The 24,305-nt window shown below is 41.8% G+C and overlaps 1 protein-coding gene across 4 annotated transcripts in view; it reads right to left on the bottom strand.

Moving 5' to 3' along the window:
- Positions 1 to 3,625: 3,625 nt before the first annotated feature.
- syt7b (synaptotagmin VIIb) overlaps positions 3,626 to 24,305 on the bottom strand; it is a 100,452-nt gene continuing 79,772 nt past the window's right edge. For all 4 annotated transcript variants that reach the window (XM_039795427.1, XM_039795426.1, XM_039795428.1 and 1 more), the window contains 6 exons: positions 14,955 to 15,078; positions 10,309 to 10,576; positions 10,004 to 10,173; positions 9,574 to 9,688; positions 9,170 to 9,369; positions 3,626 to 7,493 (listed from right to left, as the gene is read on the bottom strand). In XM_039795427.1, the coding sequence (XP_039651361.1) occupies positions 7,389 to 7,493; positions 9,170 to 9,369; positions 9,574 to 9,688; positions 10,004 to 10,173; positions 10,309 to 10,576; positions 14,955 to 15,078 (982 nt within the window). In that variant the 3' untranslated portion in view covers positions 3,626 to 7,388. The remainder of the gene's footprint in view (positions 7,494 to 9,169; positions 9,370 to 9,573; positions 9,689 to 10,003; positions 10,174 to 10,308; positions 10,577 to 14,954; positions 15,079 to 24,305) is intronic.

Here is a 24,305-nt window from a genome sequence, read left to right as displayed (position 1 = left end):
TAATTGCTTGTGTAAATGTCCTGCGCTATGACGGGTAAATCTATCTGAAGCTTACTAGGTGTCACAATTCCCTGCTTTTGAGTAAAAAAATTGCCACCTGTGGATCCCACATGCAGGGGTAGCACAAATCACATCTTTATTGCTCTGGCGCTTGTTTAGAGTGTATATTCATTTGTTGCCCACGCACACCCACTGTGTCTATCTGTAGCCCTGCGCTCCTGTCATCCTCCATTGCTGCTTCCTGTGTCGTGACAGCTCTCTGTTTTATCCTCAGCCCCGCCGTCACCCTTCTTCTCCCCTGGAATTTCATTCCATCTCAAGTTCTCTTGTTTCCGCTTTCCACCAGCTCCTCCACCTCCAGCATCCCCTGCCTTCATCTTGTTTTCCCATGTCTGCTGGAGAGTCGTGAGCAGAGGAGTGCAAAGGGAAACTGCTCCCACTGATAAGAGTTGCTACTACTGCCAGGTTTAACTTTGAGGATGGAGGTATTGGATAAGCTGGTGAATTAAACATACACCATTTCTCAACATTACACACACACACACACACGCGCACACACATCGTTTTTTTGGGATGTTATCTTGTGTTAAAGATGCAGTGAAAATGAACGTGTAGGAGGTAGAGCAGGCAATTTGCTTAATTCTAGATATCAGCACCCATTCCAAAGATCCATGTGAATTACCCTAAAAATATAGGCCCAAGCTTTAAGAGAGGGGAAAATAGAGACCACATGTGGTTGTGTACTTCCAGTAGTGTATGTAATAACTGTGACTTTATCAGTTGATCCATGTATTTGCAATTAAACTTCTACAAAAGAAGTTGATGATACTAACATCCCAAATTGGACTGAACTGGGATTGACAGTGAGTAAGTTAGCAGCACGTGTTTGTGTGAAATTTGTTACTTAGATGTTTACACTCAGAGATAGATTTAGCATTTGTTGGCTTTAAGTTACATTACATTACAATACATGTCATTTAGCTGACTTCCAATTAAGTGCTTTCAACCTTGAATGTGCAAACTCCAGACAACAAGTAGTAAGTGCAAGTACATTAGCTTTAAATAAGCTAAAACTACAAAGAGCCATATGAAAGTGCAGCTATAAGAATATATATATATATATATATATATATATATATATATATATATATATATATATATATATATAAATGTTTTTTTTATTCGAGGTGCAGTCAGAAGAGAAGTGTTTTTAGCCTTCATCGGAAGATGCGTAGGCTTTCGGCCATCCAGATGTCAATAGGGAGCTCGTTCCACCATTTAGGAGCCAGGACAGCAAACAGTCCGGATTTTGTTGAGTGATTAGTTGTCCCTCGCTGTGCGGGGGCAGCAAGCAGGTTGGCTGATGCAGAGCAGAGTGGGTGGGTTGGGGTATAGGGTTTGACCATGTCCTAGATGTAAGCTGGGGCTGATCTGTTCATGGCACTGTTTGCAATTACTAGTGTCTTAAAGCGGATGCGGGCAGCAATTGGAACCAGTGAAGAGAGCGGCGGAGCGGTGTAGAGTGAGAGAACTTGGGGACGTTGAAGACAAGTTGAGCAGCTGCGTTCTGAATGTGCTCCAGGGGCCGGATGGCACATGCAGGCAGGCCAGCCAGGAGGGAGTTGCAGTAGTCTAGACGTGAGATGACCGAGCCAGAACCAGAACCTGAGCCGCCTTCTGCGTTAGAAGGGGATGTATCCTTCTGATGTTATGCAGCATGTATCTACACGATCGGGTAGTTGCAGCAATGTTGGCAGTGAAGGAGAGTTGGTCGTCAAGTGTCACACCCAGGTTTATAGCAGTCTGGGTGGGGATTACCACAGAGTTGTCAATTGTTATAGTCAGGTCCTGGGTAGGAGAGCCCTTCCCCAGAAGGAAAAGTACCTCAGTCTTGTCAAGGTTGAGTTTCAGATGGTGTGTGGACATCCAAGAAGAAATGTCAGTCAGACAGGCCGAGATACATGCTGGTACTTGCGTTTCAGACCCCGGAAAGGAGAGAATTATTTGGGTGTCATCTGCGTAGCTGTGATAAGAAAAGCCGTGCAACTGAATGACAGATCCGAGAGAGTTGATGTAGAGAGAAAAGAGGAAAAGTTGAGTTGCATCAATCTGTGGAAAGTAAATAAGTACTTAATTCTTTACTCAATCACCGTTTTACTTTACTTGAGTATGTCCATTTTATATTTCTACTCTACATTTCAGAGGTAACACTCGGCTTTTAACTCTAGATTTACTTGACGTGTGGTTACTTTTCAGGTTAGGATTTCAGATAAAAAAAAACATTTCATAAGCTTATAAAATATCATGTATTGTTTGAAATTAAACCACAGATTTCCAACCTTTTGGCTTGTGGCTGTGACTCTAACAAAAAAGAAAATAGTGTCTTGTTAAGACCCCATTGTTTTAGTTGCATCGTTATAGCAGTATAAGGAGTTACTGCTTAACCTCTTAAATTCTGTTTAGTTCTGTTTAATCTGTTTATAATGTTTAATTTATATAATTGTTTGAGGTTTTAACACAAAAAGCTTAGGGTAAAAGTCAAAAAAATTAATAAGGATTTGTGTAGCAGAAATGTTAAATTATTCCTTCCTATCTGAATAATCATTTCAGGAGGGGGCCTGACTCCTAGGTTGGGAACCACTGGACTAAAATACTTGAGTACTAAATGCCTATACACTAAAACTACAAAAATATTAAAGTAGTTCAAACTAGCTCCTCCTCAAGCTACAACAATAAATAAATAATGCTGCTTACACATTGGCGCATCAGTATTAAGAATCTAATAATGTCATATATACAATTATAAAAAATATTTCAACAGCCAAATATCTACAGAACAACTACTTTCTTCTTTTGATACTTGAAGTATATTTTGGCGATAATACTTGAGTATTTTAAATACTTTTAAAGTAGGATTTTGACTGCAGGACTTTCACCTGTAATGAAATAATAAATATAATGTATGGTACTTTAAGTTAAGTCAGTGATCTGTGTACTTCTTCCACCTTTGCCTTTGTGTAGAACAAACCACGCGATATTAAAGGTCCCATGACATGGTGCTCTTTGGATGCTTTTATATAGACCTTAGTGGTCCCCTAATACTTTATCTGAAGTCTCTTTCCCGAAATTCAGCCTTGGTGCCAAATTACAGCCACTAGAGCCCCAGAATGAGCTTTCCTTAGCATGTGCCATTTCTGTGTCTGTAGCTATTGAGGAGGAGAGAGGGGGCAAGGTTGAGGGTGTGGGTGTGGCCTTGACCAACTGCCACTTTGCTCGTTTGAAAGCCATGATGTCTCTCTCTCATGGGTGGGCCAAATTCTCTGGGCGGCAAAGCAAAGAAAGGGGAGGTAACCTTGCTCCTTATGACCTCATAAGGAGAAAGATTTCAGATCGGCCCATCTGAGCTTTCATTTTCTCAAAGGCAGAGCAGGATACCCAGGGCTCGGTTTACACCTATCACCATTTCTAGCCACTGGGGGAACATAGGCAGGCTGGGGGAACTCATATTGATAAAAAACCTCATAAAGTGAAATTTTCATGCCATGGGACCTTTAACCTTTTTGTTGTAATACCAAATATGACTAGAAGAAATAATATAAACAAGCTTCTGAATAATTCACAACCATACCAGAAGTATCTTTGTTTTATATACACATTTATATTTTTATATACACTGTACAAATTTCAAAAAAATAAATGGTTGATATTTAACATTGTGCACCCTACAGATGTGTAACTACAAAGAGAAAAGGGACTGAAAGATGGGGCTGAGTGATACCAAGGACAGACAGATATCAACAACCCCAGTAAATACTGATGATTTTCTTATTTCTTTTTTTCATACAGGACACTTCACAATCATTTGTACAGTATATAAATTAAAATGTTGCTGGTTAACCTCTCTTTGTATCAAGCAGTCCCCCAAGAGAATGCCCTAAATCAGAAATGTGAGCTTCTCCAGTAAAATCTATATATGTTTATGGTATTTGGCCAGTGAAGAGTGTAGACTGACACAATCTAGTTTGATTTCTTAAAACTAAAATACACCAAACCCTGACTGTTATTCAACCAATATTCAAGTTGCATTGATAAAGTGACTTTCAATAAGCTTTTGGAATGTAAATACTGTAAATAATGCCTTGTTTCACACACAGGGCCATCAGGACAGACAGCTGACTGTGTTCCTGGTTATTTTGGGATCTTCCGATGCTCTGACCTGAGATGTAGCTAACAGTGATGCAAAGAGGTGATGATTATCTCCTGTCTCACCTTTTTTTTCCTCCCCCCCTCCCTGACACTTGGAGAGGGAGCACATATGGTGAAGAGCAAAGGCGTGGCAGGGTTTATAAGGCACACAGAACACTTTGTGCCAGAAAGCATGTGTGCACGACGGGGGTGTTTTGGGGCACGTCAGCTGTGATGTTAAGGTGCCACCCTTCATTTTTTGGTCTTGGTGAATCAGATCGGAAGGACAGATAGGACAAAATGTTGGAAGCTGCTTCCGTCTGAAATAAAAAATGATGTATGATGGTCAAAGAAAACAGGTTTTTATCCATCTGTTGTAAAGCTTGTTTGTGACATTTCCCCTTTGACCTTCACTCTCACCTCATGTATAACAGATTTACGTCATACCACACCCGAAGAAAATAACCCCGCTATGAAGAGAGGTTTGTTCCAGCATCATCGTCAACAAGTGCAGTGATTCTTAAAGAAGTGACGACTTTTAAAAAAACATATATTTTTTTTGTACATCTGGATTGTTTCATACAGAATAAAAACGGTAAACAATGTTGTTCTGTATTAAACTGGCAAAATAGAACTCAGTGCAGATATATATATACACACACAGAGGGACTCACAGGAAATACAATCACACAAACTAAAGTTCAAATATTGACACACACACACACATACACACACAAAGACAAAAACGAACAATGGAATGTAAAAAGACTTTACCCCCAGATATTATTACTCTCATTTGTTTCATAAATGTCTATATGGGACATGGAGGAGGTCAGATTCAAGCAAACAACTGTAAGACTGACTTGTACTTAGTTCAACCCCCCAAAAAACAAACTAAATATCATGTCTAATATTATCCTTGGACTCATAGTGCTCTGTAAAAATGAAAAACAAAAAAGGCTTATAGTATTCTGTAATGCCTATTCCCGGTTTAATGCACAAATTTATGCAGCAGATAAACACATTGTAATGTGGGTGACAGGCATAGTGCGTTTTTATTTTATTATTTATTTCATCTACCTCTGATTACTTAACATATTACTATCTGTAATCATAACAAAGTCATTTAATACCCACGTTCATAAATTGTCAGTTTACCCAAATCACAAATGATTGCGTGTATTTTGGCAAAAGAAATCTAAACTAAAGGTCCACTTTCTAGCTTTTCCATTTTGACTGCATCTCAGGGTCCTCCTCCTGGCTTGCACAAAGTGGCACCGCATCAAAACTAACCAGTTGTGGGGCGGTGCAGTGCGGTCCTTGCTTTCAATGATTTAATTTTCCTCAGGGTGTTTTGGCGCCATCACAGATGTCTTGGCCTTGGTGCGTATTGGTGCAAGGCCACTGTGTGCAAGTGGGAGGGTGGGGAGTGGGGGGTGGGAGGGGAGCAGTCTGTTTACCACCAGGTCATCTTGGACTCAACTGCAAACTCCATCTGCTGAGGAAAACTGTGAGATGTGGTTGAAAAAAAAAACATAACATGAGAGTTAGGTTTTTATGTCATGAGAACAAGAACAATTAGCCCAAGTGATATCAAGCTACGCAGGAAGTTTCATAATCAATGTTTTTGGGATAGGTGTTGTTGTCAGCAGCTTTCACCGATTTCTCCCAGTCCCAATGTAAAACCATTCACTGAGGGTTTTTTGGATTATGCAATTAACCTGAACATTATTTCTGGAGAGACAAGCTGCTGTGGAGTTTTTTAATGTAGTGAGCCCCACAATAAAAATCCTATTTATCTCCTTTGTATTTGGGGTGGCAGCAGTGATTTCAGCAGATCAAACCCACCACAAATACATCTGAAACTATCTGCCTGGCTTAATACCACTAGGAGTATGTTAGTAAATACTGTATATGTGTCTGTGATTTGGGTGGACTGATCCTTTAACATCAGTGACCTCCCCACGTCTTCAGCTAACTTCAACACCACAAATTCTAACAATACCTTATTTTCATTATCGTTATCAAGAGCTGTTTTCAACAATTTCTTAGTCTTATAGTCTACAGTCTTATTTAGCTGTGCAAAATACTCCCTTATTTACAGACAGACAGACAGACAGACAGACAGACAGACACACACACACACACACACACACATGGAAGCTGGCTTTTTGCTTATTTTCTGTGTCTGGAAGAACAGGTTGATTCTGTAAGTTCTTTTGAAAATCCAAAAAGAAAACACAACATTAATCACGTTACTCATTTTTTTCTGTCTATTGGGATTTCTTAAAAAAAAAAAAAAAAATTGGAACATATTTCTTTTTTTTACACTTGCCCTATTGGACCATCGTTAAACGTTCATGTTCATATCCTTTTTTTTTTTTTTGTCGAAGAACTTCATTTGGGGTTACAGCACATCACCCACAGCACGCACAGACGACAAAGGGTTCCAGCCAAGGAAGAATTATTACAGTGGTGCCAGAGAAAGAGTGAAAAGTGAAAAAGATCAAACATGAGTTGAGTGACAGAGTCCAATTCCACTTAAAAATTAATTTAAAATACAGCCCATCACTCTTCCATTGCCTGTGTCGGTTTTCCTGATTTTTCAGGCATTTTAATAAAGGTATGCAGGAATAGTGACGTAACGGAAGAGGACTTGAACGAAGAGGCGAGGAGCAGAGTGGAAGATTCCTCACTGCAACACCATATGTAGGTGAATAAATGGGTTGCACAGGTCAGTGCCATTCACACGCACACGTCTTGCCGCCACAGAGAATTGTTGGAATATTAGTTTGATACGTTTTTGGTTGGTAGTTTTTAGTCAGGGGTGGCAAGAGGTACTGCTCTGTTGTTGAACACTGGGAATGGTTGACAAGGTGAAGGAAAGACTGAGAATGATCTTGAAGAAAAATCTCATTGAAAAAGGTCACAAGGAGGAAGTGAGGAAAGACATCAAAGACATTTTTAAGTTCTGACAAAAGAGATGAGACAAGGGTCAGGTGGGAATCGGAACTTGACAAGGGTGAAATTTTAGGGATGACTGAGGGCGGAGAATATCAAAGAGGCCTGAGAACAAAGAGATGACACACATTGTCTGCAGCCCAACACTGCAGTTAGGAAATATGGGGGATATGTGCTAAGGGAAGGGGCTGATGCTGAATTCTGAGGGGAAAACACTGTAGGCAGGTTGGTCCTTGGGTCCCTCAGGCCTTGAGAGCATGCCACTGGGACACAGGATTACGAGGACGACCCATCATGTCTTTCCAGTGTTTTACCTCTGCTGGGCCGCTCTTCCATGAAAGATAAATCTGTGAGAAAGAGAGAGTTAATGTAACCTAAATAATGTCACACAGAGATTGATGTTATTTGTAAAGAGGAAAAAAAACATGGGGGTATTAAGTAAAAAAAAAACTCACTGTGAGTGTTAAGTCTAGCCCTGTTTTCACCACTAAGCCTGCCACTCCAATCAGAATTTAACTCAAATCCAGGGCAGAAAAAGATCCATTAGAGGAAGAGATTTCACTTGCTGAAATACTCTGAGAAAGGCTAATGCTGACACTAATGAAGATCAAACGCTAAGTCTTTAAGTCATTCTCATGTAGAAAGAAATTCCTGATCCATGCATTTCGCAGGAAATACTGTTCAAGTTTTCTTTGTCCTCCGACCAGTTCCGAGTTATAACAGGCAACATATTATTACTGCTGTGTGTAGGCAGATAATATGGTTAGGATGGCAATTATTGGAGATGTGTATGAATGACAGAGAGCACAGAAGCTCATCCATGCATTACACAGCTGAAAGATTATTCTTACAGGGTCTGAAGAATTTGAGTTGAGCTTTGGGGTCTTTCCAGTATTTTAGACAGACATGATACATTGATGAATTGTGTTGGAGCTCATATCTCCAGTGTATATCTATACATTAAGAGATGTGGGTATTTGATTTGAAATAAACAAATCTGTCAGTATGCACAAGGAATTGGGACTGATGTGGTTAGAGTCAAGTTGAATAATGATCTATGAATCAGTAACAAAAATAGCAGAAACTAAGGCAATGCTTTATTTGATGGGTCTGTAAATTCCTTAGAATTGTCCTGAAAAGAACAATGTCAGAGAGCGTTAAATTGGTACACTTCCAGTTTATTAATTCCAATTAATTGTTGAGCTAACGTAGCCTAAACTGTACAAGTAAGTGCACAGAAAGGTCAGCTGAAAATGTGAAAATGTGACTTTGTTGAATATATATGATGGATTAAGTTTCCAATGATAAATGAGTTTAAAACGCAGCAGTCCGTTCAAAGATATTCTTTTGGAAAGCAAGTAACTGACCACAGCTATCTAAACGTAATGTTTTCCATAATTAGCATCAAATTACAGTTTTTCCTAGGGAATATTGAGAAATGATGAGGAAATAACAGACCCTAACTAACCAATAGAAGAAATACAACAACACATATATTTGTAACACTGAAACCTCAACATTCAAGAGTTCATTTGCCTCTCTTAGTCTTGGTGTGCACAACAGATCTTTTGTACTATCCAATTTTGATGGTGCAACAAATAGCCAATAATGCAATGTGCCATATATTAAAGTCAGTTATAGTTGGGGGAATTTGGACACATTTAGTGAAAATGAAAAATGTACATTTTAAGGAGTGACTATATTTACATAAAAGATTTGCCTGCATGTCATGCTTATTTGTTTTTGGTGTAGGTCCAAATAAAAACTGGTTCACCCTTAAAATTAAGCGTTTTTCTTCTCATTTATTAATTTTCAATGCAGAAGATGGGTCTGCGTGTTCCAGCAGGGGTCAGTAGAGACTGGCTCAGTGATCAGCTGCTGATGGTCTGTCACATAGTCAGAAAAACAGAGAAAGAGAAGAAGAAGAAGAAGAAGAAGAAGAAGAAGAAGAAGAAGAAGAAGAAGAAGAAGAAGAAGAAGAAGAAGAAGAAGAAGAAGAAGTGAAGAAGAGGGAAGGAGATACCTTTCCAATGACATCATTGCGACTGAGCCTGTCCTTGTCCATGACGGTGATAATTATGGTGGTCTCTCTCAGCACGTGAGCAGGCACGTCAAAGGGGAAGGACTCGTTGAAAACAGGGTTTAGACAGCGCTTCATTACCACCGTCTTCTTCTTCTCCACACGCTTGTCCTTGTGCATCAACCACACTTTTACATAGGGGTCTGCCGAGAGGGAAATATTGTTTGTTTACAATATCTTATTCCTGTTTACCACAATTTAATGCAATGTTAGTTTATGTGCTATCATGGATTTTCTTTAGTAGTGAACAAAAAAGAAAATACGATTTTATCATTTTTTATTTTGAAGTAGCAATGATTTAGAAGAGCAACAATAAAAGGTCACGGGAGATGAAGGAGCATCTATACCAGAAGTGCCTCCAATGTCCATGGCTTTGAGGTTGCGTGCTTTAATGATGCTCACAGTGATGGTGTTGGCTGTGGGGTTGTAGCACAGAGACACCAGCAGATCCCCTCGACTCCCCTGGAGAAATCACACACAACAACAGCGAATTCTTTACTTTTTTTAATTTTTCACATTGCTCTCCCTTCTGTTGCTTACTGTGTACTCCTGTTTCTTCATCTGGCTGTCTGCGTTCTCTCCGTCTACCTGTCAGCCTCTCCATATTCCCTTCTCTCTCTTCTCCCACCAGCACACTGCCACATTTCCCCTGAGAGCATCACAGCAGCCAGGAATGACATCACCCATTACATTCCAATCCTCAGTTTCCCCTCCTCCCTGTCCTCCTTGTTCCTCTACCCTTTTTCTTCCCTCCCCCCCATTTTCCTTCTTACTCACGCTGCCATCGCTACATGGATTCAGCTCCTTCCAGAAAGTCTGCATGTTGGCCAGGTCCAGTTTGTTGAGGGGGATGGACACCTCTCCAATGGGGTCATTCCTGCTGAAGCGGTCGTAGTCGAGAACCTGTAGGTATAGAGTCCTCTGGACCACCTTCTCATAGGGGAATCCTGAGAAGCAACACAGTCTTGATAAGTCACAGTGATGCACATAGAAAAGAAACAGCTATGGAGTGCCTGCATGTGCTGTGAATGTTGTTAAGTTCATGTATTATGTATGTATTAGGAAAGCTTCCTTCATCAAACCTTCAAACAGGAAGGTTTCATTCCAGTGGGGGTTCAGATTCTTCCTCTTGACTTTGGTCTCCAGTTTGTGCTTCTTGTCTGGCAGCAGGTAGAGTTTGACAAACGGATCAGAGGTGCCAGAAAAGTCCTTAGCAGGCAAATCCTGGCCCTTGAGAACTTTGACAGTGAGGGTGGAGTCCTGAAAACTGTATCCAACGCTGAACTGAATACGACCCAGCTTCTCACAGACTTGACCCTCGTGGTCATCATCCTCCGAACCTGGAGACAACTAAGGAGGACACCGGAGGAAGAGGAGATAAAGTTATGTAAGCTTTTCATTTACCGTATCTTAATTACTGTGTTTAGGACGTATGGGGGAACACCTACAAAAGCACCCTCCAATCATTATGCATACAACAAAAAAGAACCATAAAGATAGTAAACAATGTTGGATATCGGGAACACACTAATAATCGATTTTTTAAAGTCACATGCATTAATATTCAGGGATCTGGTGGAATTTAAGACTGCACAATGTACAAAGAAAGACATAATTGACTTCCTGGCAATATACAAAAAATACATAACTTAAGAGAAATTTTTTATTTGAAACAACATTGTGTTCTCAATCTCAAATGTATGTTCATATCAATTTGTGGGGTGATTTTGTGTAATGGACTAGAGGAAGAAATCAAACATAAATCAAAAGTAAAAATCAAAGTAAAAATATCAGACAGTTTAAAGTGATAAAACATTATTTTTGCAAGGCACAGAAATGAGAAAGGGGGATGTAAAGCATGCTAATGGTGATATTGTTGTTCTTTTTCACATTCTTGGGTATTGATGTTGATTACGTATGAAGAGGATGAACTGAGTGATTTAGTTGTTGGGATGAATGCCTCCGGAGAGTTGGTATTGAGAATTGAAAGATTAGAATAGTATAGAAGAAGGGTAGGACCAGACAAGCATCAACATTTTACTTCTTCCTACTCCTTTTTGTACACACACACACACACACACACACACACACACACACACACACACACACACACACACACACACACACACACACACACACACACACACACACATATATATGCATATATTAGAGTTTCTCAGAATGGAGGAATTTCTTCATGAGGGCTATGCGATACAGTCGAAAGGTCAAAACAACACAAGTGAGTGGACCTTGAGTTGAGATTGTTTTGTCAACTGCTGTTTCCAAGGTCAAGAATGAAATGTCAAGCTCAACCACGAAGTTGAATCAGCACCTCGAAAACAGTCAACAAAAACTCTTATAATTTCATGAAGGTAGGGTTTATTGCAGGGCTGATGCATTTATGAGTATTAGTTTTAACCATGTACTTAATGAATTGACAGTGGAGTGTATAAGTGTATACAAAATGTAGTATCATTAAAATTGTAGTATCATCAGACCACTAGGTCAAATTGGCTATATTCAAAGCATGTCCTCACACAGATTAAACACTGCCATGGCAGCTGACAGGTGGTATCACACTAAATAAGAATATTGGACTCCAATCCACAGGGGGCACTAATTCTGCACTTCTACCTTATTAACACAGCTCCTAACTGGCAAGCTAGTATAATGTTATGTCATGGCTGCTGTCTGACTGTGTGGAGATGAGAGGAGATTATCTGTTGGTAGACAGACCCTCTGACTGATGGTGGCGTGGCCTGGAGGGAGGGGGAGAAATCCACTTTAAAAAGTGCTATCTGATGGGGGAAGAGCTAGAGGCATTACTCAAGGAGCAGTTCCAGAAATGTAATATCCAATTCTGTATTCTCCCACATATTTCTGATGGTGGTGCTCAGCCTCATTCTCCATGCTAAATATGATCACTTTTCATTATGCAATCCTCCACCCAACAGCTGGCCTAAATTGCTTTTCCCCGTTTTCTGTGTTGGTTTCTCTCTCTTTTTTTCCAGAGTCCACCCATCTTATTCAATTCTTAAATCCTCCTCTCTAATTTATTTTTCTGATACCCTAACAACCCTCGTACAATAGATGCAGATTCTCTTGGAGCCCAAAACATGAACAACACTTTAAATTCATGCTCAACGTTAGATAGCCTACATATATGGATACTGACGTGGCTTCTCTGCGTTCATTTCATCATGTCAATTTTATATTTTTTGTCATCAAGAAACTCATTGAATTGATTCTACCAAGAAATATTGTCTGTCTTGCTTAACCTCCATTGTTGTCCAAAAACTACAAAAATTAGCCACATGTTGCACTGACTTACATTTATTACAATAAACATGGGTACTATAGTTTATTTTGAGTCAATTCGAATGCTGCTGTAAATACTCAATAGCTCAATGTGTTTCAATCCGGATCTGAAAAATAGTATACATTTGTAAGCTACACTTCCCCCTTGTTTTATGAAATTATTTAGCCTTTAAAACACAAAATGAAAGTATGTGACCAATTTCTAAAGATGTACGTCTTTTGTAAGAATGAATGGGCTTGGTGCTGAGATCCACATACACTGTAGGCTGTGGAAGTCAAAAAGTATTGAGAGACGGACAAACACATTGCTAGATTTGGTCTTTATGGGATTTGTTGACAGATCCACAAAAACAAAAAAACATAGCCAGCCTTATCCTTTAAACAAAAAAAGCACACCTCTGCAAATGTGTGGATGGGTGTTGACACAGAGAAAAGACACCTTCACACCAGCGGCTCTGTGAGCATCTCAAAAAATGAAAGCAGTGTCAGAGTACATCCTGATAAGAACCATATGATGCTGACATGACCCCCACCCATCCTCCCCCAACCCCTATCACCTGAGACGCTTGAGAGGGTTTGATGTATATACACTCTGATGTTCAATGCCATTTCCCTGCATCCTTTTTTTCTCAGTATAAAATAAAGTCGGTATATACTGCCACTGCTTTCCCTACAGCAGAACAAGTGGCTCAAAAGTGCTGGATGGGTATTTTCAGCATGAAATTAGGGTTGTGTAATATATAGATGCCTATGGCAAAACTGCCCAGAATGAGTATTATCATTAAGCACCACCACTGTGAATTCCTTAGACACACCATGAGACCCACATAATTACACACTGCTCATACCCATCCTTGCCATATTCTCGTAGCACCCACAGCACTCCGTGTTCCTTCACTGCTAATTACTGAATCTCTCTGAAAAGGCGCACATCCCCTCCCCTCCCAGTGTCTCACTCCAGAGTGGTGATTACTGTATGTTTCAGTTAGCGGAGTTACAGTATGGCAATAACTAACTGTGATGCTCTACAGGTGTGTGAGCTGAGTGGGATGGAGACAGTACTTTCTGAATGATGAAAGACTTGCAAGGAGGAAACACTTCTCAGAGGACTTCGCTCAATTGAACTAAAATGTGTAGACTTTCTTTTCTCACTTTCTTCTCTGGAACAGACACATTGTTTACAGTAGGTGGTAGACAATGAAATGTAAACACCTCATGCAAAATTATTTTAAGATTTATTGCCATGTATTGCCTTTATTGATAGGACAGATTAAGTCAGGAAAGTGGGAGAGAGAAGGGGGATGACATGCAGCAAAGGGCCACAGGTTGGAACCGAACCCACAGCCGCTGCAACAAGGACTGAACCTCTGTACATGGGGTGCACGCTCAACCAGGTGAGCTACCTAGGCGCCCCAATGCAAAATTACTTTATTAAGGATAATTCTGGTTAATTAAAAATGATTGTATGTAATGATTTGTATAGCCTTGGCCTTCATTGCTATCAAGTATAAAAACAAAACATTGAACGTGATATGGCAGGCAAAGTTTAGATCAAAATTAAACCAGGAGGCTATTCAGTAAATAGTGATAGATGTTTACAACAGTTTTTGTTTAATTTTCCAAATAAGTTTGGCTAACCTGTGAGCTGGCATGATTGTCTGAATGCTTGTGTTTCTCGCCCAAGCAGACATCTTTTTAACAAAGCTGCCATGTTCCCAGATAGCCAGCAACTAATTTGATATGTAAAATAATATTATTACTGATATAATTGATGACCAAAACTACAAAAAAATGACCCAAGTTGTAAGAAAGTGGAATTACAAAACTGAACACTAAACTCCAACTTAATCACAAATACTGCTATAAAGTAATTTCAGCCAGTTATCCAAGTGACAGTTATCACTAAAGGCACTGCTTTTAACAGGGGGCTCTCATAGAATATCAACATAAATCTTAGTTAAATCAATGCCAACATATACAACACAGCCCTTGAGTGGAGATTGTTTTGTCAAGTGCTGTTTCCAAGGTCAAGAATGAACTGCCAAGCTGTGCATTCAAGCTGCATCAAACAAGATTAGCTGCTACAAGTTAAAAACCAAGCAACAGAGACATAATGAACTGAATGAATTTTTTACATTATTTTGTCTACCCCCTTGCTTCCTCATCCACTTCCTTGTCTCAAGGCCTGCATGAAACTTTCATCTGAGATTAGAAAAGATGATCTGGAAGCACCATTCAAGTCTCTCAGCCGTCTCATTTATTATGATTTAAAAGGCTTTTCTGACAGCAGTCCTCTCCGTCTTAATATAGATGAGTTTGGCAATGCAGAAAACAGACAGACCATGGATGAGTTAGTGGTGTATCAATATCAAATGGGTCTTGTGGAGCTTCAGATATACTGTGTTGTTACCATGAGCATGTCACTGGTGACGGAGTTGGCCAAGTCAGAAACAGAGGAGTTGGCATCGTGGCGACGTCCGGTCTCGTCTGGGGTCTGACCTCTGGGGCTGCTGCCTGGTTTGTTACCCGGAGTCCTGTTAAAATGGACACAAACACACACATATTCACATAAAAATTGCTTATATTTCAGAAGGGTCCTTTTTGGTTTCAAAAGGACATTGCCTTTGTTTCTGCAAGCGGGACAGGGAGGCCTGGCTAACAGCAACATAGAGGGCATTACAGTAGTTGAGACGAGTCGAGACAAAAGTATGACCCTTTCCAAAATCACTAAATGATAAAGACTTCGACTTGACCTTCGATAAGAGCCTCAGCTGGAAACAGCTAGATTTGATACCTGAGTTGATCTGTATGTCCAGTAGTCCAACAGTGTCGGTATAATCATAACAAGACCTCAAGCTAAACATTCACCTGTGAAACTTTCTCCACCACCCCCTGTTTTTTCACACACTGAGAATTGTGCATGCACAAAACTAGGCCATCAACTAAATATTCACACCTTAAGTAATAAACACCAATATATCGGACTGACAATAGAAATAAAATACTAAAATTAGTGAAGGGTATGTAACAATTTGGTAAACAGGGAAAATACAAAAATCTATACCAGTAGAAGCCTTTTGAGAAATAAGACTAATAAGCACTTATCGCTGTGAGACAATCCAGAAAGAAAAAAACAGAAGGATTTAGAGAGACAGAGGTAGTGAGCGCGGGAGCGGGTGAGCTGTAAAACACAAAGGTAAAAGTAGAAGAGATTAGAAGAAGGTATTGTGGAAAATATGATCTTAGAGGGAAAGATACATTTGAAGACTTATCTGTACACAGAGGTTGAGAAAAAGTGAAGGAGAGGATTTGTCTTGGTTAAGATTTGGAGGAATAATAGAATGAACAAAGTGAGGTTACGGACTCAAATTAATGTGAGACTGACACACACACACACACACACACACACACACACACACACACACACACACACACACACACACACACACACACACACACACACACACACACACACACACACACACACACACACACCAAAGTTAGGAAGGGAGATTGATACTAGCCTGGAAACAAAACAGAGCAGGTTTGGTTCGGGTAAAGAGTCAGAAAGGAAGCAAGCTGACATGTTAGATGGGCAAGACAAATAGAAGAAGGCTGAAGAAGGAGGGGTGAGAGATGGACAGGGTTTGTACAGCAAAGAGACAAGTAAAAGCAGAGCGAGAGAGAGCAGGAGAAAAGGATGTGGTGTAGAAGAGAAAAGAATGGATTTGTCACTCTGCGTTTATTTCCTGTGATCTGCAGGTCAAGCGCCAACAACGCAGCGCAGACTTAATTAAAAATGTAATGGTTTCTGTTGCAAATGCTTACCAAACACAGCTTACTATTTTAGGTATCAGCTGATGAAGACATCTGAAACATGACTGCATTATTTCTCTAACAGGTCAAACTGATAACGCAGAGAAAGCTAAAAATGTTCAATTACAGCTTCTAATATCAACCCCCAACACATGGGGAACAATGTGTTACGCAAGGGATAATGACATTATTGCGAATTAGAACCCTGATGATGCAGGAAGAGAGGTCGGTTCGCAATAATGACCGGCTCGCTCTACATTATCCCGGTTATTACATGACTTCAAACGCTCAATGGTGTTTTAAGCCCCCAACGTCTCCTTCCAGGCAGCGCTGCAACCGTTGACTTCAATGCACCTCACCCTAACCTTAGCCCTTACCCTAACCCTAACCCTAACCCTAACCATTGCCTAATCCTAGTGCCTTCCAGGCAGTGCTGCTGATAAACACCGATAAACACTTCAAATACGGCTTTACCGCTGATGAGCACAGCTTTTCGGTGGAAGCCAGGGAACGAGCTAACTGATGCTCTGTTTGCACTGCTGGCAAAAGCTCTATTAAGGATCCCCGTTTCCTCCAACCTTTCTCCCTTTGTGATCTGATCCGTATAAGCACAAATATTGATTAAAAAATGATTTTATTGATTAAAAATGGTCCACCTCAGTCCATGGCAACGGTCTGTTATACTAAGCAACGGTCTGTTATAAAGAAATAGCAGTCCGCAGAATGCTGTGATTGACTAATCAGAATGAAGTATTCAACCAAGCCGTGTAATAAATTAAAATAATTACATACCACATGGCAGTTACGATGTTATACTGAGTTGACTCCCACATATGCTGTAGTGGTGCTCAGTGTTCAGGCATCATACCCACTGTTTTACCTATTTCAGAACTTTTTCTCCTAGGCAGCCTGCAATAATTGCTAAATGAATTAAGTTTGTCGTCATCATCTGATGTTTATTATTGTGTGCGTCTGTAAATTGGATTATGATGATTCTGTTTTTTGCAGGAATACTTACAACTTTTTTTAACGCAAAGATGCTCTTAAGCCTATAGACTTACAGCATAATGGGACTGATATTACCTTATAATGCTTTTTTGGGAATGGGGCTGTGATCAATTAATTAAAAAGGTGCCCAGCTAAGTTAAAGTGATGGTTCGGAGTAATTCACCCTAGGGTCCTTTGCACCATGACCTCGAGCCAAACACCCCCCCAGAAGCTTTTTTCACCTGGGTCTAACATTGGGCGAGTTAGCGTAGAGTAGCGTTAGCCGCTGAATAGCTTAGCGCGGGGCTAATGGACCCACGTTTGTATCTCTTAAATGACCCCACTAATAATGCCCGAAATGATACCAAAGGTCTACACTAGTATATATAGGTTATGCACTCATAAAACGATGGATTGGAAAGTTTGTAAGTACACCAGAAGTTTATGTAAATAACACTTGCCTGCTGGCTTCTGCTCTCTGCTGTTGTTGTTGCTGCTGTGAGACGAGTGCTTAGGGACATCTACAAATTACAACACCGAAAAGAGATGCAACAAAAATATTTTTTAATTTAACTTATTTTTTAAAGTAAGTGCTGTAATATAACTAGCAGGTGTAGTGTGTAGTAATTTATATACGGCCCTAAGCACTCGTCTAACTGCAGGTAGCAGCAGCAGCAGCAGCAGCAGCAGCAGCAACAGCAACAGAGAGCAGGCAAGTGTTCATAAACTTCTGGTGTACTTACAAACAATCCTAGCTGCTTCGGCGGCTAACCCGATTGCTGACCTCCTCCTCATAGGCAACCTCCACCAGATGCGAGCCGCGACCAAGACTAGACATTCCTCTCCTTCGGTCATGCTGTGGATCATTTTGGCAATCACCTCATTCATCCATCTCCACCTCCACCTCTGTGCTCCTAGCCCACGGCTAACCACTATCACGGAGCTCTCCGTCCCTCCGCTCGGCATCATGATCAAATATTCAACTCTGCAACTGGTCCAATTTGTCAACTACTCCATTCCATCCTGCATCCCAGTCATCAAACAGCTCGGACTTCTACGTCGACGCCGTTACATCCACAGAAGCTCTCGCCGCAAGTTTGTTTTCTTCCACCACGGACAATCCATTCCATCCATCTGGTCACCTGCACGCTCTGTTGCACCTGTCCCACGTCATCTGAATGCTTCACCCACTGGTTCACATAGGGCTGAACGCATCATCAGGCTACAGAGAAAAAACCGGACCGGACTACAGTGCTTTCCCCACTTCACATACACTCAATCATACTCTCCAATCATTTGCTAATCGGCTCACTGTCCCCCCTCAACTGCAATACCCCCACACCCCAACGACCACACGCACTGCTAACCGGGACAACCTCAGATCTCTCCAGCCTGCCCCCATCCCACCACCCTCTCACCATGCCAACTTTGCCCTCCTCAACACCCGATCGCTCAACAATAAAGCCCCTGCCCTCCATGAACTAATCCTCGACAACACTCTTGACTTCCTTCTGCTCACCGAAACCTGGCAACAACCCAACGACTTCTTCTCCCTCAACCAAGCATCCCCCCCTGGCTACAACTACATCTGCAAACCCCGCCCCTCCCACCGTGGAGGTGGCCTCGCCGTCATTTTCAATCAGAACTTCCGGATCACAGAACTCACCCTCCCCTCAGTATCATCGTTTGAATATCTCGCCTTCAAAACTCTTTCCTCCATGACAGTCATCCTCATTTACCGGCCACCTAAACCAAATCCCTCCTTCCTCTCTGATTTTACTGAACTCCTCACACTAGCCTCATCTCTCTCTCCACGTCTGCTGCTACTCGGTGACTTAAACATCCACATGGACTCCCCCACATGCAAGCTCTCATCAGAATTCAAAATTTTACTGGATAACTTCTCTCTCACCCAACATGTCACATTCCCCACCCATGAAAAAGGTCACATCCTCGACCTGGTCTGCTCCACCAACCAACCAGTGCTCGACCTCCATCCATGCCTCTTTCCCCTCTCTGATCACAAACTGATACGGTTCACCATCCCTTCTCCAACCCCACGCCCCCGCCTCCTCAGAGAAATCACCTTCCGCAACCTCAAATCTATCAATCCCCACCATCTCTCTGACCTGCTCTCCACCACTCTCCACCTGGACTCAACCCTCACCTCACCCGATGACCTCACAGACCACCTCAACTCCACCTTGTCTACCTCCCTCAACACCCTGGCCCCCCTCAAAACAAAACTCGTCACTTTTAACACCTCTTCACCCTGGTACACACCTGCACTCCGGAAAATGAAACAAACTGGCCGCCAACTTGAACGTCTGACAAAGAAATCATCCCTCACAGTCCATCATGTAGCCTATAAATCCCATCTCATCGCCTACAAAGATGCCCTCATTGCTGCCAAATCTGCCTACCTCTCCACCATCCTCACCGACCCCTGCCAAAACCCCAGAACCCTCTTCTCCACATTGAACAACCTCATCAAGCCTCGGACCAACAGCCTCCTTACCTCTACTCCGGATCTCTGCAACTCATTCCTCCACTTTTTCACTGACAAAATCAATCTCATTTACAAATTACAACCTACCCTGTATCTGACCTTCCAGGATCTACTCCAGCACCTACCTTGGACCCTCCTCTCTCCATCCCTCCAGACCTCCCGACCCCCTCCACACTTCTTCCTCTCCCAGTTTAACCCAGTCACTCCTCCTGAAATCTCCAAACTCATCAGCTCTTCCAAACCCACTACCTGCTCCCTTGACCCCTCCCTCTACTCCACTTCTGAAGTCCTGCCTCCCGGTCCTATGCCCCTACCTCACTAACCTCTTCAACTCCTCACTGTCCCTTGGAACTGTCCCCTCCTTTCAAAACTGCCGCTGTCACCCCAATCCTTAAAAACCTGGTCTGGATCCCTCCTCTCTCAACAACTACCGCCCAATATCCAACCTCCCCTTTCTGTCTAAAACCCTGGAACGCATAGTCGCCTCACAACTACAAACCCATCTTCTTGCCAATAACCTATCTAAACCCTCTCCAATCTGGTTTTGCCCCCTACACAGCACAGAAACCGCCTCTCCTCAAAGTCCTCAACGACCTCCTCACCTTTGCTGACAGCGGTTCCCCTACAACACCCTCATCCTCCCCGCCCTCGGTGCAGCCGCCGATACTGTGAGCCATAACATCCTGCTCACCAGACTCAAAGACCTCGTATCGAAGGTACTGCACTCAGCTGGCTCCACTCCTACCTTTCCAACAGATCCCATTTCATCTCTCTCCACAACCACACCTCTGACACAGTCCACTCATCTCATGTTTTTTTTTTTTTTTTTTTTTTTTTTTTTTTTTCTCATCATACTCACACTTCCTGACTTCCCACTCTCTGGTGAAATCTACCTCAGCACCAAATCCCCCCAATCCCCCTCTCCCACATCAACTCCTGTCTGTCAGCTATTAAAACCTGGATGCAACACAACTTCCTCAAACTCAACAGCGACAAAACAGAATTCCTTCTGATCGGCTCCAAATCCACACTCAGCAAAACCAATAACCCCACTCTCACCATCGACGGCACCATTGTCTCCCCATCTCCCCAGGGCACCGAAGGCGTTATCTTTGATTCCACCCTCTCCCTTGAGCCTCACATCCGTCAAGTCATTAAAACCTCCTTCTTTCACCTCCGCACATCGCCAAAATCAGACCCTCTCTCACCCCCCCGCTGCTGAAAGACTCATTCACGCCTTCATCTCCTCCCCGACTGGACTACTGCAACTCAACTCTCCTCGGCATCAGCTCTACCAACATCAACCGACTCCAACTGGTCCAGAACTCAGCGGGCCCCCGCTCATTACCTGCTCCAAATCCTGGCACCACATCACTCCAGTCCTAAAACAACTCCACTGGCTTCCCATTTCCCAACGGATCACCTACAAAATCCTGGTCCTCACCTATAAAGCCCTCCACCATCTGGCCCCTCATACCTCACTGACCTCCTCTCCCTTACCAACCCTCACGGTCCCTCAGATCCACCTCAGCCGGCCCTCCTCTCCATCCAAAAGTCCAACTCTGCTTTTTTTGGGGACAGAGCTTCTCCAGAGCAGCTCCCAGGCTCTGGAACTCCCTCCCCAAAGAGATCCGCACTCCTGAGTCCCTCACCATCTTCCAGTCCCGCCTCAAGACCCATCTCTTCACCTCAGCCTACCCATAGTCCACCTGCCCCCCTCCCTTTTTCATCTGTATCTTGTTTTGTTCTACTTGTTTTGTTTGCTCGTTTTGTTTTGTTATGTTTTTATAATCTACCCTGCCCTGTAAAGCGACTTTGAGTCCATGAAAAGCGCTATATAAATTCAATTTATTATTATTATTATTACGCTAACTCGCCCAGTGTTAGACCCAGGTGAAAAAAGCTTCTGGGGGGGTGTTTGGCTCGAGGTCATGGTGCAAAGGACCCTAGGATAAATTACTCCGAACCATCACTTTAAGAGTTGAAAAAAAACAAACTTTTTGACCATATAATACGTCATACCCAGATGATCTGATCATCACCCTTCCCCCAACAGAGTCTGTATTTTCTAATTATTTACTACTAAATGAAAATCAATGTGCAGATGTTTAAAACCTGCTTGAAGTCCATCAGTGTTTCATCACCCAACATGTGTTGGGTGGAATAGTTGGGACTGGTTTGAAAACCGTTGGAAGGTAATTCTGCTCCTCTGACATTTGAGTGTCCGCTGCCGACGTTAAAATCTCAGCAGAGCTTTTGGTGCATGAAAGTGTAAAATTCACATTACCCTTTTCACAATGTTTATGCCTGATTGGTTGTTTGTCTGGTACGTTTGTAGATTTGTCAGGTAGATTTTATGGCACAACAGCAGCCACCTGAAGTTTAAAACATTAATTTGTAAAAAGCTCTTTTATATGTACCCTCCATCACCTTCTCCCCTCTAAATAGTTCATTTCCAGCTCAGCTACATAGATGAGCCTTTAAAGGCATTCCCCACTTAGACTATAGAGCACATAATATATGCCTGTCAGCTGGGTCCCAAAGAGTCTATAAATGCTTACTTGTAGGAGGGGTTGGCTCAATGACATCCGATTGAACCCTCCTTATTCAACACCCAACACACAAGACAGAGACCACATGAATCTTGACTAATCAACCTCACACAAACACAGCTGGGAATTTTCTCAATTTCCTTCTACTGTGAATATTTGGCTATAAATCATCTCAGCCATGCCGAGCACATGCAATACTTTAACACAGTGCATATAAAACTGTTGTAGTTAATACAGGCCTGCATATATCATGCATTTCCCCCCCTAACTGTAAACATACCCATTGCTCTGTATACTCCAGTATAAGGGGCCCTGCAGGAAGTCTGACTGTTTTTGTAATATTTGCAAAGATCTGATGCATCGTCAACAGGGGCGTAGCACAAAATTCTGGGCCCTGTAGAAAGGCATGTTCTATGGGCCCCTCCCTGAATCCACAGCTATTCATTCTAGCATCATTTTGGGCCCTCCACACATGAGGGCCCTGGGTACTCAGTCCCCCTTTTCCCTCCAGTCCGACGCCCCTGATTGTCAAGTCAAACACTGTCAGCTGCATCAGTAAAAAAAAAAAAGGGTTGTCGGACAACACATGAACAGAGCAGATGTTGTAAATCTTTCCTTTCCATCTAACTTGAGACACACAATTAGGTGCTCAGTGGACAGGCAGACATAAGACAAGAGATAACTGATCAATAAACTGTGTTAGAGAGGAGATTATATATCCAAACTGGCAGTTAACCAGGTGGAGATCTTAAGACAACATATGTCAGAAAACCGAAAATGGAAGCTAGAGAGAGGCTTTTATTACAGTAACAGGAAGCAAATCAAAGCAGAGTTATTCCCTCACTTCAGGTTGATGACCTAATTTATCAACTAAAAACATAGCATCATTACTTAGGCAGCCGACCACATGTTTACGTTTCAATGACTAGTCAGTGTCAACTCATAAGTTTAACTGACAGAAGATAAAACCCCAAATATGGAGCAGCCAATTGAAACCAAATTATTTTTAGTAATGTGAGAATACATCATATTTATTTTTGTGTAACAGCAATGTGCCATATTTCAGAGAGCTAATGAGTTCATAGAGAAAAAACAGATACACTTCTCCTGCACTGGATTTTAGTTTGGTGCTCTGCCTTAAAAAAGAAAGCAATTTGTTTCTTGATTTCATTTAATATTTTTCTTTTCCTACTTTTCCTCCTGCAGTGTAGATCTTCTTGCAAGTGCAATTGTTTTCTTGTGCCAAAATGTGTCAGCAGTCAAAATGATCAAACATGAGATGATTATTTCTCTTCTTTTTCCCCCACTGGAGTTTCTGCCTTTATTCCTGAATTTGTCTTGGAGACACAGACACATTTAATAGAGACAAATTGGCTTAATAACACACTTGTTTCATCAACACTCCAAGAGGATTTGTATTAGACAAGTACACTTGTGGTGTCTGCCTGTCATAGTCACCAAAGATTGATGTACGGTGACATGAAAGGCAAATAAAGACCTGCTGCTGCACACAGTGTCCTCGAATCAAGACTGTTGGCACGACAACAGCCTGCGGGACATGCGGGACATGGAGCAAGTGGGGTAGTGAGGTGTGTGTAAATATACATATTTACGTATTTACCGTAAACACACACACACACACACACACACACACACACACACACACACACACACACACACGCACACACACACACACACACACACACACAGAGAGCACTGGTGCAGCATAATATCTCAACCAGACATGATAACATCCTCAAAAAGAAAATGATGAGACGTGTTACATAAATATTCCTGTGTAACAACTCATTTTCACTAAAAACAACTGCATTGTTTTCACTGCAGTTATGTCTTTATTCACTGACAAAACTAGACATAAAGATCACTTGTGCAATTA

Source organism: Perca fluviatilis, chromosome 3, assembly GCF_010015445.1.
Source record: "Perca fluviatilis chromosome 3, GENO_Pfluv_1.0, whole genome shotgun sequence".
NCBI lineage: Eukaryota > Metazoa > Chordata > Actinopteri > Perciformes > Percidae > Perca > Perca fluviatilis.
Note: the sequence above shows the minus strand (reverse complement) of the source record. Positions and strands in the feature narration are given on the sequence as shown.